Raw genomic sequence first — 19,562 nt, forward strand, 5'->3', positions numbered from 1 at the left:
ATGTTATCTTGGTTGTCAAAAGCACCAAAGAGTAAAAAGATAAGACAAAATCTTTAAAAATGCTCATGATTTATTCAAAATACCAGTTTAAACTCCTAAAGTCAAATTTAATATTAAATTAGATTTTATACAGTGTCTCATTAGCAAACAAAATTATCTTTCCTATCAAACCCAAATGAAAAATTTCTTTTAAAAAACTGATTCTCACACTTTTTTTTTTGTTTTGCTATATATAAGAAATGGGGGGAATGACCAAAACATAAAACCTAAATGATCAAGCCATAAAATCATTTCTACCAAAACTAAATTTTATGTGGAAAATATCTTGGATATATACAAATTAAGTACTAGTACAATAAGTTTACTTTTCATAAAAATCAGCATAGATTATGCTTTGGTTTAGTATTCTATTTCATTCAAAAAGCAAATGTTTTATCTCCTAGGAAGGCATTAAGATGAAAAGCATGATTTTATATCATCTTCATCAACTAATATTCACTAAAACATTAGTATTTCTTACACAAGGTAAAAATACAAAGAGCTTATAGTAGATTAGCAGAAGCAGACTGAATACAGCAGTTACAAATATTTTAAGCACAGTTCTCTAGTACAGCACACTATATTTCACCCTAGAGAAAGAATGTTGGCAAAGATTTCTACCACATGGAAATTGCTTTTAAAGCTGCTGGGCCCTGAAATTTTATTCAGCAGTTTGAAATCAATCCACAGCTTTCCTCATTCACCCTCCCACTTGGGGCTAATGCACAAGCATGAACATCTATTGAGGAAAACCACAAAAAACTTCAAAACAGCTGAAACGGTAGGCTCTTTTTCACACATTATTTTTAATATTGTTTGTTAAAATGTGACTCATCTAACAGTCTTATTAAATGTAAAGGTCATCTCTTTAAATTTTTTTAAGTTTCTGTTACTGTGAACAATAATTTTTTGAATAAAGTACTTTTGTATATCGTTGCATAACTTTAATATCCATGGAGGCAAGAACAGGGGACTGTAAAAGTCAAAAAACCATTTTATTCTTAAATTTTGACCACTGGATCCTTGACAACTGGCATCTATAATGCAGCTTCAGTAACTCGGGAGTAATTCTGTTTGAAGTTATTTTTAAAAGTCTGATATGTGCATCCACCCGATAAAATCCACTGCTGAGCCTAAAAGAACTCTTTCCATTACATTCCTCAAAGTTCCTTGACTAAAGTTTTATATTTCCTCTAGGGTACAATACTGTTTTTGCATTTCTCATGATGTAAAATAAAGAAGGAACACTATTAAAAATAATATACTGATATCTATTAAAGTTACAAAACTGAGAAAATGAAAGACATGACTTTTCTTATATTCTATACAACCTAAAATTAAGTAAGTGTTAATGACTACTTTTCACAATGTTAAATTTCACATTTAAGGTTTAAAACTTTCCTTGCAACTTGTTTCTGTTTATATCAACAAAAATAGAGAATTCTTATAAAGTAAAAAACTTGAAATATGATATTTTTAACTCATTTGAAACAGGACCTTCAGTCTTCATTTAACTATTTATACCACAGGTATCCTGAAAAGATTCCAACTGCATATGAGTATCTCTGTTCAGAGAGTCTAATTATTATGAAACTGAAATTATCAAGATTAATTGAAATGTTTAGATAGAGAAGAAATGAAACAACTTCTGAAACATTTTTCAGAATGCTCGCTGAAACATAAAAATTGTTACTATCTAATTAAAGATCACGAAGGGTTAAATACTTGTTCTTTGGTCTCTGATGCCTAAACCCTGCCAAAAAGTATTCAAAGCTTTAAATACTGTTTTCCATGGTCTGTACTTTTATTTCCAGGGAAAAGAAAGTATCGTCCCACAGTTTACAGGTTACTAGTTTATTTTAACTTCCAGACACATTGATTTTTGCTAAAATGAAGACTCTGTACTCTACACTTCTTCTGTTACTGTTTGCACCTCTGATAATGCCAGCACCACCAACTCAGCAGGACTTGCGCATTATGTATGATTATGGAACAGATAATCTTGAAGAAACCATATTTGGCCAAGATTATAAAGATAAATACCTGGATGGAAAAAACATTAAGGTACATTTTTTCTACTGTAATTTCAACTTCTAAAATAGCAGCCCATTTAGATGCATGCTTTTGTCTTTTCTGACTGTCTGATGAGGTAAGGGGAAAAGCATTTTAAATGATTCAATAGTAATTCACAATAATTGTCCTTAAGATTATAATTGAAAAGTATTCATCCCTCCCAAATTAATAAACGGTATCTATGGTAACCAAACAGTATCTATAGTAATCAAACAATAAAATTTTAGGAAGCTAGACTGTAAGATGATCCCTGACCAACTGAAATTTATATGTTAAATAATGTTACACAATACCCATGTTATGTTGGCTCAAAAATAAACTAGGAGAAATATGCAATAGCAGAAATAAAGAGGGATCATCAGCTTGAAGTTCTGGGGGAATACATAGAACAGTACTGAACAAAGAAATACATAGAACAGTACTGGTTATTTTGGTATCTAGAGCATTTCACAATCATATATATATATCAACTACACACAGTCAAAGAAATGAAAAATATGGGATTTTCTTTTCTAATCAGTTTCAACAGTTTAGAACCTCTATCAGTCTTTACTAAGTAACTGTCACTGAGTTAATTAATACTCTGCAAGGATGACTTTTATCACTTATATCACTCCTTTATGGGCTAAGCAATTACTTGTAATTTTCTTGGCACACAGAAATCAATGCTGGATAAGGCAAAAGTTAATATAGGATATAAGTATGTTACCCATTCTGCCTGCCACCAGGAAAAAAAAAAAGGTAAATGAGAAATGGAGCCAAAACATACAACAATGTTGGCTGCTTCAAAAATTTTTCTTTACTATAAATAAGATGGTAAAGATTTTAAGATCAATCTGTTAAAATAGTTTTTTTCTTTTTGTTTAAGCATACAGTAAATATTAACACCACAGTTTCTTTTGCAAAGCTAATTGATATACTAGTATTTTGCCCATCTTTAAGACAAAAAAGATAGATATCTCCAGTCATAGCTTCAAATTAAAAAAAAAAGGAGGTCCATCATAACATAGCTATTGGCTCAAAATGGATGATTTGAATCTGGCAAACAATTATAAAAACACTTTCATAATTTTATGGTCTTTAAAGAGTAATAAGGTTAGGATGATTTTGTCTCTGCTTTTCTTTACAGGGCTTTAGAAATTTAATACAAATGTAGAGACTAAGATATGTTTAAGGTGGAGTAGAATTCATGAATTTTGATATACAAATGTTCAACTAGGATACGATGGGAAAACAAAGGTTAAGGGCCAAGTTAGCAGTCAAGATTGAGACCAATGGTTGAAAAAGTGTTAAAGGATAGAAAGAGCAGGACTCTATATACATACTTCACTTTTATGTTAGAAAACATACTCTCCCATAATAGAAAAGAGAGGAAGTAAATGATAAAGACTCCAATTCCTTCAGAGCTAACAGCCTAAACCAGTGGTCCGAAGCAGAGTGGGCAGATTCTCAGTTTCAGAAAGGAACCATAACAAAATAATTAAACCATCTATTCTACATAAAGATGATTTCAAGACAGTAACTTCATGTCAGGTATTCACCTCAGAAAAACTTTCATTCTGTTTCAGAGAATTTCCTCCTAGCTCCCATTTTGTTTTTCAATATCTTAAACATTTACTAAGCACTGAGTTTGGCTACTGCAGATATAATAATAATTTTAAAAGACCAGGCTCTGTTACTGAAGGAACTCACAGTCTGGAGTGATAGCAAGTTGAACAAATATTATAATTTAATGAATAATGAAATAGTTATGTATTAAATCCTCCTGGAGCAAAAAAAGAAAGTCAATAACTGTGCCTATGAGAAGATAAATGCTGACTCTAAGTACTGTGTTTTGATGTCAAAGTCAGATTTCATCACATCAGGTAATAAAACTTATTTTTCCTATAGGAAAAGAAAACTATGATAATACCAGATAAGAAAAGTCTTCAATTACAAAAAGATGAAAGTGTAACACCCTCAATCCCCAAGAAAGAAAATGATGGTAAGTACGAATAGTTTCCCATCTAATTTTTTCAAAAAAGATCTTCTGAATATTGCTTAAAATGAACCTATTTGGTCCAATTCACAAAGAACTCTTAAAATTTGAGGGGAAAAAAACATAAAATACATTGGAAAATAGGCAAAAGACATGAACAATTCACAAAATGATACAAAATGACCCTTAATGTATGAGATGTTCAAGCTCACATATCAAGTAATGCAAACCAAAATTATACTGATACCTTTTTTTAACCTAATTGGCAAAAATGAAAAGTATGACACTATATTCCATTGACAAGGCTGTGGGATAGCAGATGCTCCTATATATATTGCTGGTGGGAATATAAATTGTTATAATACTTTTGGAGAGGAATTTTGCAATATATAACAAAACCAAATATGCATTTACATTTTGACCTAGCAATCTCACTTTTGTGAATTTGCCCTGAAGATACACCTGCAACAATGAGAAAAAAACATTTGCAAAATATATGAAGCATTGTTTGCTACTGCAAAATACTGTAAGTCATCTAAGTGCCAATACATTGAAGAGTAATCATACTACATCCACACAAGGGAGTACTTATGCAACTGTAAAAATGAATAACCTATCAACCAAAATGAGGCGATTTCCAGAACACATAATATGAAAAAAGCAAAGTGCAATAGAGACTGGAAAGGTTTCTATATCAATTCATGGTTTGTAACATATAAAAGATACCACTCTGTGTGAGTATGTACATGTATATGTGCATATGGTATGTGTGCACATATTCGAGTATATGGTATATGTGTGTACATATGTATGTATGTGTGTATATGAATATGTGCGCATGTGTATGTATTTTTTGCAGGTATATGTATTGTACTGGGAAAAAAGACATACCTATATGTCATAGCTCTCTCTCCTGAAGAGCGTAGAAGCAATATAACCCCAGTGGCAATAAGTTTCCCTAGTGTCCAGATCTTGGCTTCTAAATACCATTCTCCACTAAAAGAAGCCAATGCTCCTTGGTGAAGTAGTTGATTTCAGAGCTGAGACAGGAAAAAAGCAAAATTGGCCTGGGATTTCTTGAAATGCAAGAAACTAAGGATGTTCTCAAAGAATAATAGGGACATTTAAATGTTTTAAAATCCTCAAATATATTAATTATTCAATTAATATAAATCTGTACAAGACCTATACACTGAAATCTGAAACAATGCTGAGAGAAATTAAAGAAGACCTAAATAAATGGATATATTGTGTTAAAGGATCAGAAGACTTGATATTGTTAAAACATCCATTCTTCCCAAATTTATCAATAGATTTACAAAATCCAAATAAAAATTTTAGCAGGCCTTTTTGAAATTAAGAAGTTGATTCTAAAATTTGTATGTAAATGCAAAGGATCTAGAATAACCAAAACTAAAAAAGAAAAAAAAAGTTAGAGGACTTACACAACCTAATTTCAAGATTTATGATAGAGCTAAAGAAATCAATATAGCATGAATATTGACATAAAAATAAACAAATAGGTCAATGGAGCAGAAGAGAGCTCAGAAACAGACTTAAACAATGTGGGCAACTGTTCTTCTACAATGGTGCCCAAACAGTTCAATGGGGAAATGGTACTGAAAGAATCAGATAGCCACGGGGTGCGGGTGGGGTGGGGAGCATGAACCTTGATCTTTACCTGCTCTATATATCAAAAGTAACTCGCAATGGATCCTACAGTTAAATGTAAAGAGCTTCAACTATACAACGTTGAGAAGAAAACAAATGCTAAAATCTTAGTGATTGGCAAAGATCTCTCAAATATAACACAAAAAAGTATGAACTATAAAAGGATCAATAAATCGTTCTTCATTAAAATAAAAAATATTTGCTCTTCAAAAGGCAATGCTAAGAAAATTAAGACAAACCTCAGACTGGGAAAAAACATTCGAAAAACATAAATCTAACAAGCAACTTGTATCTTGAATATATATTCTTAATAATACATACAACCTGAATAAAAATAGACAAAATCTGTGAACAGACAAATCACTAAAGAACATATATGGATGGCAAATAAGAACATAAAAAGATGCTGAGCATCATTAGTTACTAGTGAAATACAAATTAACACTCTAGATATCACAACAAATGTACTTAAATGGCTAAAATTTCAAAGAATGATCAGACCTGATGTCAGAGAGGAGGTGTTCCAACTGGAACTCTCTAACACTGTTTGTGGGAATATAAAATGACACACTTTGGAAAACAGTTTGGAGTTTTCTTCAGAAGTTAAAAGATAAGCTTATAATAAGACCCAGCCATTCTACCCCTAGGTGTTTATCTAAAAGAAATGAAAGCATAAGTATACACAAAAACTTGCACACAATGTTCAAAGTAGTTTCTTTTGAAATAGCCCCAAACTGAAAACAATCTAAATGCCCATCAAGAGATAACTGAATAAACAAACTGTGTATATTCATATAATGGAATACTACTTAATAATAAAAAGGAATGATCTGATATATGCAACAATGAAGGAATCTCAAAATAGTTATTAAGTGAAAGAAGCCACAAGAAAGAGTACATACTGCAATGATTCTATTGATATGAAATTCTTGAAAATGCACAATAATATGTAATGACAAAAAAAGAAGATTAGTGGTTGCAAGGAGATAAGTAGGAAGGTAGGATTCCCATGGCACATGAGAAAACTTTCTGGGATGACAGATCTGTTAACTGTCTGGATTGTGGTACTGGGTGTATACATACATCAAAACTTATGAATCATACAATTTTACTATGTATAATTTATCGTTATGTCAACCATAACAAAGCTGTGGGCGGGCGGGGGAGGGTAAGAATTTAGCTTCAAAGGGCTCTCACTGGTCAAATCTGGGACAATTTGATTATCAAAATAAATATGATGGTAATTGATTATTACCAGTAGAATAAATTAAGAATCCATAAATTCAAGCTGATATAAATAAATGAGAAGGGGATGTTCCACCTTACAGCAAAATGCCAATTAATAAATGTAAAACGAACAATGGCATTGGAAAATCACTATCTGGCAACTATCCTAGTGATAATTCAGTTAAGACTTAGCAATGGATGCTAAAATTAATGGGTAAAAGTTTGATAACAAACCAGATATTCACAACCCCAGAGTACTTTTTCACAAGGCACCTAATGATTACAAAGTAAAAAACTGTAACTGTACATAGTGAGCAACACAGTAGCTACCCCCTTAACCAAAGGACTGAAGATGGCAACACCATCAAGAATGGGATAAGAGGCACCACATGACTCCTGACATGTGGCGCTGAGAATACAGCATCAGTTCCAAGGTCTTCCTGCCACAAAAGAGGAACCTTTAGGCAAACCCTAATTGAAAACCATTTGCTAAATAAATGCTATACTATTTAAAGAAGTAAAGGGCATGGAAAACAAAGACCAAGGAACTGTTCCAGGTTAAAGGAGATGAAAGAAGCATGACTACTAAATGCAATGAATGACTTGGAATGCAATGGGATTTGTCAGTGCCTATAATGACTCAAATTTTCAGTTTAATGGCTTGCTTATGTAGCTAGTAGTTTCCAAACACAGTAACTACTGTCATCAATCAGCAATATGTTCCTGATACACCAAAGCTTATGTTTACTTTAATTACTGCTTTATGAGTTTTTGTTTTTGTTTTCTTGGTATTTAAAGGAGGAAATATAACTGTCAATTCAATGATTAAGTGATTACTACTAAAACAGACAATAAAAAAGACTGTAGATTACAGAATGCAAAATAAAATCCTGGAAAATTATCAGGTACACATAGGTCATTAGTTACCATTACTGAATAACTTTCCTGCTATCGCCTATGATTCTGTAAAAAATATCTCTTGAAATCAGTAATAGCATTCATATTAGCAATAATTTTACTACTAGAAGCCACCAATTTTCAGACTTCTGTTTATACTTTTATGATTATATTTTCCAATTTAGAAATGCCCACATGCCTGTTGTGTGTTTGTTTAAGTCGCTCCGTATACTGTGAAGAGATTGACATAGATGCTGTACCACCTTTGCCAAAGGAATCAGACTACCTCTATGCGCGATTCAACAAAATTAAAAAATTGACTGCCAAAGATTTTGCAGACATACGTAAGTTAACTTTAAATAAGGTATTAGTATTTGACTCAAATACTAATTTGGCAAAAACTGGGTTTCAGGTACTTCTGACCTATCACATCTGAGGAAGTCCCTATTGTAGTATTTAAGTATTCACGAGTCTTCGCAAAAATCAATTGGTTTGTTGGTGAATTGCCTTTCCATTCAAATGCTCCTCCCCCAGACATCTTTCTTAACTGGTGAATTCAGTGTCTATGTTAACAATCCATCTAACACTACAGGCAACTACATAATCTTAAAGCATTACTTCCAGATCCTTCTGTCTCAGTCAATTAGGAGCACCAACATATTTGGAATGCTTCTCCAACCACACTATTTTATTTTCTGCCATCACCATAAAAGCACAGAAATGACTTTCCCTTAGTTTAGCCCATGGTTCTTAACCCTGGGGGCATATTAAAAATATTTAGGGAAGTATTTTTAAAATTCTGATATTTAGCCCAACTCTCCAGATATTCTAACTTGGTCTGAGGTAAAGCTCAGGCATAGGCATTAAAAACTACTGCTATTAAACATAGAACTTCTCTTACTAAAAAAAAAAATAAACAACAACAATACAAGCTCCTCAGATGATGCTAATGTGGAATTAGTATTGAAAACAACAGCATTTACCAGCTTACAACTGTCCCAGCTCATTAACAACCTTTCACTTGTGATTGGCTTCCAATCACACCTTAACCAAGATTTTGCCACTGGTGTGTTGTCATAAGCACTCTAGAACTGCACATTTCTGCATTACCAAATTTCAGTTCCTCCCTAATTTTTTTGTCCATATTTTAGATTTCTATGTTGCCAAGTGTTCTGTTGTTGTTGTTTGTTTTTTTGATGCATGGTCTGGGAATCATCCGGGTCTTTCGCATGGAAGGTGAGCATTCTACTACTGAACAACCCGTGCACTCCTGCCAATTGTTTTTGAAAAAAATTACATTGAAAAATGGGTGCTGTACACACTACCCATGAGATTAACTATAACCAGACTCATGCTGCTACTAGTAGCTCCCAATTATTGACTGAAGTATTTTCTATTCATAACAGACAAAAGTCATATCACACAGAATTGCTCTAGTTCCCATTCTGCATTTCTTTGACAAATCAGGGGACACTTTTAAGCAATATGGTAGAGAGGTTAAAATAAAAACCATAATCACAATGCAATATGGCAGTGAAAAACTCTAAAAATATTTACATGATTCCATTCAATAAAAAATAATGCTTACTTTCCATGATTTGCAATGAGAATTTCTTTTAAATTCTGAGGAATTCAAACAGAATGAAGGACTCTTTTAAGATCATTTCCAAATCTGAGATTCTATGATTCCAGTTAGAAAGGTCAAGAAAGGTCATCAGTATTGAATCATAGCAGATGCTTGGTATTGATTCAACAAAAACTAACAGCTACTAATTGGAGACTCTCTACTAAGCACTAAATAAAAGACATTTGAACGATATATTAAATAAATGTTTTTCTTCACTGTACACAGTGAGATTTTTAAACAATTTTATTGTGAAACATATACAAAAAAGCAATAAATTTCAAAGTACATTGTAACAAGTGGCTATAGAACAGATTTCAGAATGGGTATGGGTTATGGCTCTACAATTTAAGGTTTTTCCCTTAGCTGCTCCAAAACACTGGAGACTAAAACAAATATCAATATAATGATTTAGCAGTCATACTCATAACTCCTTCTTTGATCCTTCTCTCAATCTTTAAGGGTATATGGGTTATGCCCATTCTAACTTTTTCAAGTTGGACAGTGATGCTGATAATATGGGACAGGAGGAATGGCACTAGATGATGTTCTTGGAGAGGCTGGCTCCTCTGGGTTTCAGGACTTATCTGGCCTAGGAATCACGTGGAGGTTGGGGATTTCTGGAAAGTAATCTTAATGCATGGAACTTTTGTAGTATCTCAAATAGAGCCCTGAGGTTAACAGGAATGGTTTGGGTTGGGGTTTGGTAAGCCATGATAATTAGGAAAATCAAGCTGAAGCTCACATTAGAGTAGCCTTCCAGAGTAGCCACTTGACTGTATTTGAACTCTGTTAGCATCGATGCCTCATTTTGTTTCACCTCCTTTTGCGCCTCTTGGTGAGGAAGGCATTGTCAATCCCATGGTGCCAGGGAGATTTTCTCCCCTGGATGTTATGTCCCACATTGCCAGGGAGACTTTTACCCCTATATAGGGGGAAGGGTAATGGTTTTCCTGAGCAACAAAAGAGGTTTTCTGGAAATAATTCTCAGGCATAACTATAGGTAGGTTTAGCTTATTCGCTCCAGAAATATTTTTCGTAAGAGCAAGTCTCAAGATCAATGGCTTGGCCTATTGACTTGGGAGTTCCTAATGTTTGAGACAGTATCAGAAACCTCCGGTTCCCTGGTTGTAAAGTTAAATAACTCCATATTTTTTCTTTAGTCATTCAAGGGACTTTGTTAATACTTTCTAATATCCTGCCCAATATACTCTGGGATATAAATGGGTATTACATTAAGCTATACAGAACTACAAGCCCTCATTCCTATTCTGGGCTCTATGTGTTTGGGTTGTTTAAATGACCTATCCATACAGGTTGCAATAGATTATATGCTACAGAAAATTTAGGTTTTGGACAAAATGAGCTCTTTTCCTTTGGTCTCATTCAGTAGGTAAAGTTCTAAAATTCAGACAATGTCATCCTTACCCCTATTTTCTGGTTTACCTTAGTCCTGACCAGATCAGCTTCATCCTTATGTCTAATTGAAGCCTGATCTCTTTTCCGGTTTCTTTAACCATTGTTATTTGTAGCACTGCGACTTTCAGAACTGTAGAACTTCAATTCTGAGTCTTAGGTGTCACAAGGGTAGCCAAAGTTCCAGGGAGATATCAGGTTATACATACATATAGCACAGCATTTCAAAATCTGGAAATAATGTTTACAGCTCTGGACTAAATGTGACTGCTATAAGAGCCTACAATCTAGGCCCAAGTTTTCTTATAAGTAACTAATGAGAACTTAACTTTAAATTTTTGTATATTTTTTCCTCAAGCTAACTTAAGAAGACTTGATTTTACGGGAAATTTGATTGAAGATATAGAAGATGGTACTTTTTCAAAACTTTCTTTGTTAGAAGAACTTACACTTGCTGAAAATCAACTATTGAAACTTCCAGTTCTTCCTCCCAAGCTTACTTTATTTAATGCAAAATACAACAAAATCAAGAGTAGAGGAATCAAAGCAAATACATTCAAAGTAAGTATTTTATAGTATGGCTGAATGCAAAATCAGTTTTATATAGCCAATAAACAACATGATAAAAGAAAGAGAACCTTTGGTCAAAAATTCTGTTTTCATTATATTTTCAAAACAAAACCACATTATTTTAATAATTGAAGACATTGTTCATATAATAAATAATCAAACTATTAGGCTCGTTTAATTATGCCTGTATCTCACTTGAAATACATAGCCTTTATCTTGTTTCTTAGGACTATTATTTGCATCCCAATTTTTCATTTGTTCACAGTATTTATTTAGAGGTATGTTTGGCACCCTCATGGTCTTACAGGCTAGCAAAACTCAAAGTGGGAGTTTTCCTGAGATTCTTTTTCCTTACAATATTAACAATTCACAAATGCTAGACAAAAATAAAGTTCTAAAAGTAAACATTAAATTTGACTTTTAACATTCAAAGATATCAGACTGTAAAATTCTGTTGGCAGACTTCTCTTTTAAATCTTATGATGGCATCAATGCAAAATTCTCCATGTAGTAGGAATTTAATACATTTACGAATTTAACAATTCAAGAAAATACTATATAGCTCTAATATAAACATTCCCTGTCCTGGAAGTTAGCCCAAAATAAAAAGATTAGATGTGGTCATTTTTCCCACTGGCCAAAGACATGACCTCATCCAAAATACAAGGTTAGTAGCTGTTAATACCTTATAGAAGTGTCTAAAACTATCAAATGAATAATCATATTATGATAAAGTTTACTCCTCCATAAATGTACAATCTTTCAGAAAACATAAAACTATATATTTTTAAAACCTTTATGGTATCCTTTTTCAACTTTAAGGAACATTTTAAAGATACATCAGTGTTCCTCTGATGTTTCTGAGTTAAGGGACTCAGAAATTAAGTGAAAGGACTTTTTAAAAGGGGATTCCTTGGCAAGTAAAAACAAACCTGTAATTTGAAGATATGTAATTAGAATTGGTAAGTCTTTGAAAAATGAGCATGTTACAGATCTACATACAAGAGCTGTATGATATTTCACCAAAAGGAATATTTGAGTATTCTAAGTTTTACACATGTATTACAGAAAGGATTAATGCCAAACTAGCATAGTAATGATAAACATAGCTATCCTGTAACTTTGCCTAATACTGTAGGCTGCAAAGTTCCCTAATAGAATGTGGTTACTCTAACCCATGCAGACGAGACCCAAATGGGGAACACAGGAGCTATAGTGCCTGTATGGCATAATGGCACAGAAAGAATTAGTGAAATCTGACACAAATATCAGAGGTAAAGTTAATGTCAGAGGAAATTATATCTTGAAACCATATGATAAAATTATACACAATAATGAGTTACTGTTCCTGAAGAGTACTCCAACATATAGACTCTGAGGAAAAACCAGTTGAGGGTTTAATAAATTGCTTTAGTAAACATCTTACATACACACTTTTTTTTTGGTGGGGGGAGGTGCATAGTCCAGGAATTGAACCCGGGTCTCCCACAGGACAGGCGAGCATTCTACCACTTAACCATCCAAATACATACATACTTATTAGGAATACCCACTGGTGGAGCTGAAGTGGGAAGTTCTAGAGGTTTGAGAAGGGACTATGGCAGCATCTAGGGATCACCTAAGGTCTGACTTCATTAGCTGCTCCAAAGACAATATCAATGGCTCCAATAGCTGGCATCAAGACAGAGGCCTGGTATAAACTGCGTCTTCAGAGAACAGATGAATGGATAGAACTGTGAGGTATGCAGCATAACCCTGTTAGCTTTCATAAAGAACCAAAATATATTACTTGTGAAGTTAAAAAAAACAAAAAAACAAACAAAAAACTACGATACCAACAATTAATAGTACTAATATGTAATATGTATCATATGTGCATGCATACAAAGATATAAACACAAATAAACAGCTTGAACCCTGTGAAGAAATGCTCTCATCTCAAAAACAATCAAGTAAAAGTACCTTTTCCTTACAGAAACTGAATAACCTGTCATTCCTCTACTTGGACCACAATGCCCTGGAATTTGTGCCTCTTAATTTACCAGAAAGTCTACGTATAATTCACCTTCAGGTATGACTACTCCTTTCATAATACTGACTTTAATTTAAATTACTTATGGGTAGGTTTTAAGATTCATTAGGAAACTTGTTGATTCACATATAAATTTTGGTTAGATGGCATGGTGGTGTGATAGCCAAATGTATATCAGAAGTACTGATATTTAGCCAAAGGAGATCTGCCCTGAAGCCTAGGTTCTATCAGGGCATCACATATGGTCCAGCAACAGTCTACTGAGAGGTCTCTTACTCTCCCCATGTGTATTTAGCATTTCCTAGTTAATCTGACACATGAATTTGAAATTTAGGAGCAATGAGATCTCTGGTTTATGTTTCTTTCTCCAAATAGAAAACATTTGCTTTGGGAGACCCTTAAACTGACTGTATTGTACACATCAATTTGAGGCAACAAAAAAGTGGAGCGGTAATGAAAATAACCTAAAATTGGTATCTCATTTACTTCTTTAAAGTATATTTAAGTACGCAGTACCTATTTTGAGTTGATACTCCAGAATAGGATACTTTCTCCAGGTAGAATAAGTTTACTTATACTCAGAACTTTGTGTTAAACTGATATTTATGTTGGGTAATAATAGCAAACAGTCTGGATCCTCAAGTCACATGGTAGACTTTTAAAAAAGCAGATTCAGATTGGCACATTATCATGAGGATATATATAGTAGGTACAAAATTTAAAAATCACATTATAGATAAAATATTCTGTAGGATCCCAGTATATAGCATACAAGAAGTTTATTTCATATTTCTGAATAATTTTTTTCTTTTATTTTCCAGTTTAACAACATAACCTCAATAACAGATGATACATTTTGCAAGGCTAATGACACACGTTATATTCGGGACCGTATTGAAGAGATACGTCTGGAGGGCAACCCAATCATTTTGGGAAAGCATCCAAATAGTTTTATCTGTTTAAAAAGATTACCTGTGGGATCATACTTTTAGCCACCATTACTGCAGCATATAAGCTAACATACACAATATATACCTATGAATCAGTCTCAACAATGCTTGAAGGAACATAAATATTTGCTTAATATTAACTTTGTATCCCGCTATGAAGCAATTTTGTTTTAAGCAATGATGATCAAATATCTTATATATAACAACCAAAAATAGGTTTGAATCTGCAAAGTTTAAAACAAAGGAATGTGAAACTATTTAAATAGCACAACAAAGTTCTTGTAGTTTATAACAGAGTGTTTGCTATTCAAAAGCTACATTTTTATGTCAATACTCAAATGTGAGGTGCATTATTTCCATTATTAGTGAAGTGTGAGGATAATTCCAAAAAACTTTTGGTTGTCTTTCTTTCCTGGGCTTTATTGTATCCCTAAAGCATTTACGGCAGATTCCAAAAATTGAAAAGCCAGATATTTCCAGTGATCTCACATTTTTATTTTTCACTCATACATTATTCATTACGAAATAGAAACTTTGCTTTCTTCCTTTCAAGGCAGCTATATTTTTAATTAGTCTGATAAAAGACTATAGTCTCATACCTAAGCAAAACTTTCCAAATACGGAATAATTTTACTCTGATAAAAAAGTTACTCTGCTTTGTAATCATATAATTAAAAGTTCTTAGTAAAATAATACATATTCTTTTATCTCAATATTTTTACAAAACTGCCACAGAAGATTTTAAGAAATCAATTACACCAAAACCAGTTGGTTTATAAGAAACTGAAAAGCCATCCTATTTCTCAGAGAATATTCATAAAGTTCTCCATTATAAGGGCTTTCAAATATACACAGTGCAAAATATTTTCTTTTTATACTACAGGAATGAGACTCTCCCTCAAATTTATCTGAACTTCAGAAATGAAAACAAAGTGCATCTGGTAGTGTTATCATACATTTAACACTCCCATCCCTCCCCATACACATCAATATTGAACTAAATAAACAGTCTATTTAACATAAAGCCTCTGATCAGCATTTTCTAAAGACCTATGATGAACTAATATGTCTAACAGGGAGAATTCACCTTCATTGTGTCACTGATGACACAATGCTGCCAAGATTAAAGTTTCTAAAATAACTTTCCTCTTGCCCAAATCCCATTCAAAACATAGTCTTCACAATACTTCAGAGTTAAAAATAAGATTCTCATTACTTTAGAAACATGAATCTTAGTATATATAAAATTACCTCCACTACTACAAATATAAATTATAGATTAGAATCAAGTTGGACTATGTAAACTATTCCTAGAAGATATACTTATTTCTGTTTTTTTTGTGTCTGCTTCTTTTTGTTTCCCTACCGACAGTGACTTTCTATCTGTTTTTAAGCCACCCTCCAACAACCAACCCCCACTTTGCCAAGTTCAAGTTAAAACTTTTTCATTAAACCATCTGAAATAGACTATGGTTACAATAATTACCCACAATTACCCATAGTAAGTTGTTCACTTATTTTATTATGGTAACTGATAATAATAGCTGTTGTATTCCTTTCTCATTATTTTGTATGCATGCCTTACTTCTATGTGAATGAAAGCTCACTGAGAACACTGAACATGTCTAATACTCTTCCTACATTTCAAAGTGTCTAGCATAATGGTGAGCACATTTGAAATGAATATACAATAAATATTCTGAAATAAAATGTATCTAAATAGAAGGGTTCTGTTTTATTTAGAAAAAAATGAATTTTTAAACTATCATAACCTTGAATAATTCAACAGAAATAAACAGTATTTTACCTTGAAAGGAGAAGTGACTGATGGGACTATGATTAGGGATGGTTGGCAAAGGAGACGTTATAATATTTCTAGTTTTCAAAATAATAATTCATTCCTATATTCTTTATATAATTACAATTAAATGAGGAAAAATCATAAAACATTTCTCAAATTTTTAAAAACTGTAAAAGCCAGTAGTTTAAATAAAATAAAGATAAGAAAATGCCACATTATATATCACCCTCAAGAGCATGTCAGTGCCAGGGAGAATCAGAAGAGAAAGTAAAAATGTACCAAATTCATTATCTTACAATAGATATCCTTTCATTCTTGACAATGATAATTAGAGAAAAAGAGGCTCAAAATTAAAAATAATTTACTCTTCGATTATTCGATCACTCATCTATGTGGTGCTAGGCTCTGTTCTAGGTGCTGAGAGCATGAAGTGAACAGAACAAGACACAAATCCTTGGCCTCAGGGAGTTTATATTCCATTGTATGAGAGATACAATCAACAAGATCAATAAGTTAAAAAAAATACATAAGTATATTAGATAGTCATAAGTGCTTTGGTAAAAAAAAAAGGGGGGGGGGTTAGGAAGGATAGGACATAGCAGGAATTGAAAGTTCAAAATATGTCCTCACTGAGAGGTGACAATTAGAGAAAGATCTGAAGGAAGTAAGGGAGCAGGAGAGAGTATTAAATTTAGAATTAAAATTGCATGTGCCTGCCTTCTAAATTAATGAAGTAGGGGTTGGGGGCGTAAGGAACAAAGGTCACATTGTAACCAAGAAATTGGGATTTAAGGGATGATTTTGATTACCGAATTACTGTGTAGATGTTTCTTTTAACTTTTCTGGTATATTAGAGTAGACAGGTACCTGAAATCTCTAAATTGTAATCTAGCTGCCTTGATGTCTGATAATGACTGTATAGCCTTGATCTTGTACCCTTGTGGTAAAAACCTTGTGACTAACCTTTACTTGTATTTATCCAGTTTTCTTAATTTAGAATTTGTGATCACTAAAGACAGCCCCTAATGTTTATTAATGAAGGGTCCTAGGTCAGCCCTGAACTAACCCACACCAAGTCCAAAGTTATCTAGATAACTGCAACTATATTTAACCAAAATGGGCCCACCTGACAGCAGCTTAGCTTTAACCTATAAGGCACCTATACCTCATTATAATACTAAAAATTATTATAATACTATAATACTTAACCTATAAGGCACCTATATCTCATTATAATACCATAATACTAAAAATCACACCCATCATATTAAGGCCACCATTTTCTTACATATATTCTGTGACTAGGCATGTAATCAATTTGCACATGCTCAGTAATTAAATTACCTCTAATTATATCATCTGTAGCTACTGTGCTCATTATCCTAAAACCTGCTCATTTTTTGATGTTATACAATTATCAAATTACTACAATTTGGGGGAGACAGATTTTTGGACCAGTAGGCCATCTGATCTCCTGCCACACACCTAGTAATAAATTTTTTCTCTCTTTGAAACCCTTGTGTCTCAGGAACTGGTCATTTGAGTGCATGGGCAAGATTCCACCACCTTTGTCCAACAACAATATAGAATCCCTCTGGTGGGCAAAAAGGTCCAAAGAAGCAAGGAGACTATCTGCCTGAGGTTCTAGAGCCCTGACAGAACATGGAAATTGAGCCTTTTGTGGCCACTGGACATTCTATAATCTAGAGGCTCGGCAACTGGGCTTTCTCAGTTCTGCCAGCACTCCATGCCCTTTGGTACCTTAAGAAGTTTCAAAGAGAGAAACCGTTTCTAGTTCGAAGTCCAGACATCTGACTGGGTGAGTGGGTCATCTGGGTAAAAGTGAATCGGGGAGTTAATATGGTGGTTCGAATCCCCTTGGATTTGGCTTTAAGGTCTGGTCCTGTTTCTAGAACGATCCCCTTTACTCTGAGCTCTACTCCTGTTTTCTGGGTACCGTTCTGTACGGGGTTTGAAGCCCTGTAAAATGAGTACTCCAACAACTGATTGGTATTTAATGAAATTAAGTAGGCCTGTTTAAGTGCTAGCTGTGTGCTGTCTAGGTATAGTAAGAGTTTAATGCTTGTTTAATAGTTAATCGATGTGTTAAGCATTTAATGCCTGTTTAATTGTTAGTTGGTGTGTTTGGTCTAGTTATTAATTAGTGTGTTACTTAAATATAAGTGTTAAGTGCCTGCTTAAATTTGTTAGTTGGTGTCTTACTGCATTTATATTGGTCAAGTGTTCCTAATTAGTTACTGATTATGGAAATTTTTTTAAGTGGGAACCTTTGGGCTGTACTGAAAATTGAAAAGATTTTAGTTATCAATCTATGAGAAAATGGCTTATTTCTGTAACATAATCTGGCCCTATGATTTAAAATGAAAAATAATACCTTTACAGTTAAAGTTAGAGATATCACAGTGAAAATTGGTCTACAAAAAGGCAGAAATGAGATGAGATAATGTACATTCAATCTTTTATTTGTCCCTCTCAGAAGTATTTCTGTGCTTTTGTTTCTTGTGTAACTATTTGTGTCTATCTGCCTGTTCAATGCATTTTTTCATACCTCCAGATGGTAATAGTAAATTAACACAAAGTTCTTCAAGAGAACTGCTTAGAAATAAATAGGCATCTTTATATAAATATATAAATTAAAGAAAAAAGGAAAAAACTCTCTGGGCCACAAAGTTCAAATCCTTGGTTTTGTAATTACTGTAAACAAACCTGGGCATTAGAAAGTACCGCCTCTGGAATTTTTCTAAGGCAGCAGAAAACTACCAAAGGGCTGCCTCTAGAAAAAAGCAAAGACCTTTTCCAATTGTTCCTGCCACAGTTTTTAGTGAAATAGATCTAATAATTGAAAACAGCTCAAAAGAAGGATGTAGGAAATCTTAAATCCCACCCTGCCCTCACATAAAACTTTCAAGTCCAAGTTCAACCAACAGGTTTCATTCTTTCTGTGCAACCTATCCCTGCCCCCAGGGACTAAGCACCCAAAGCAGCCATGAGAAAAGATGGGGAGGTGTGGTTTAGAACTCTTTTTACTGAGCCTGGAGATTAGAAACGTAAGCATAGAAAACTACAGAACAGGGATGTTTGTTAATATTTTTTCCAATACCTTTGCAATGGTAACCATAGTATTTAGATCATTATTAAAATTTGAATAACCTCAGGACAGGAGTAATGGAATAAATTACTGAATTTCAGTAAGTAAAATGAAAGGTATTTAAGAGCTATGGAAAAGTTTTCCTGAATTTAAGCTGAATTTAGGCTTGAGACAA

The 19,562-nt window shown here is 33.3% G+C and overlaps 2 protein-coding genes across 8 annotated transcripts in view; one reads left to right on the top strand and one right to left on the bottom strand.

Moving 5' to 3' along the window:
- CENPP (centromere protein P) overlaps window positions 1–19,562 on the bottom strand; it is a 387,615-nt gene that overhangs the window by 255,820 nt on the left and 112,233 nt on the right. The gene's annotated exons all lie outside the window — the stretch shown is intronic.
- On the top strand, window positions 630–16,202 carry OGN (osteoglycin). Of its 3 annotated transcripts, none has more exons than XM_077138840.1 (7): window positions 630–820; window positions 1,936–2,103; window positions 4,003–4,096; window positions 8,071–8,229; window positions 11,284–11,486; window positions 13,471–13,566; window positions 14,349–16,202. In XM_077138840.1, the coding sequence occupies exons 1-7, from the start codon at window positions 641–643 to the stop codon at window positions 14,517–14,519; spliced, it is 1,071 nt and encodes a 356-aa protein (XP_076994955.1). In that variant the 5' UTR covers window positions 630–640; the 3' UTR covers window positions 14,520–16,202. The 3 variants fall into 3 exon arrangements, with proteins under 3 accessions (XP_076994955.1, XP_076994936.1, XP_076994947.1); XM_077138821.1 differs by having other exon boundaries at window positions 711–820; window positions 1,854–2,103; XM_077138832.1 differs by having other exon boundaries at window positions 717–820; window positions 1,910–2,103.

The sequence above is a fragment of the Tamandua tetradactyla genome, chromosome 2 (genome assembly GCF_023851605.1).
Source record: "Tamandua tetradactyla isolate mTamTet1 chromosome 2, mTamTet1.pri, whole genome shotgun sequence".
Lineage (NCBI taxonomy): Eukaryota > Metazoa > Chordata > Mammalia > Pilosa > Myrmecophagidae > Tamandua > Tamandua tetradactyla.

Excerpts from the sequence above, each read along its gene's own strand:
- OGN (XM_077138840.1), top strand. The coding sequence starts at position 641 with ATGTTGGCAAAGATTTCTACCACATGGAAATTGCTTTTAAAGCTGCTG. Across the intron at positions 2,104-4,002 it reads TGGATGGAAAAAACATTAAG|GAAAAGAAAACTATGATAAT; the intron begins GTACATTTTTTC and ends TTTTTCCTATAG. Across the intron at positions 13,567-14,348 it reads TACGTATAATTCACCTTCAG|TTTAACAACATAACCTCAAT; the intron begins GTATGACTACTC and ends TTTATTTTCCAG.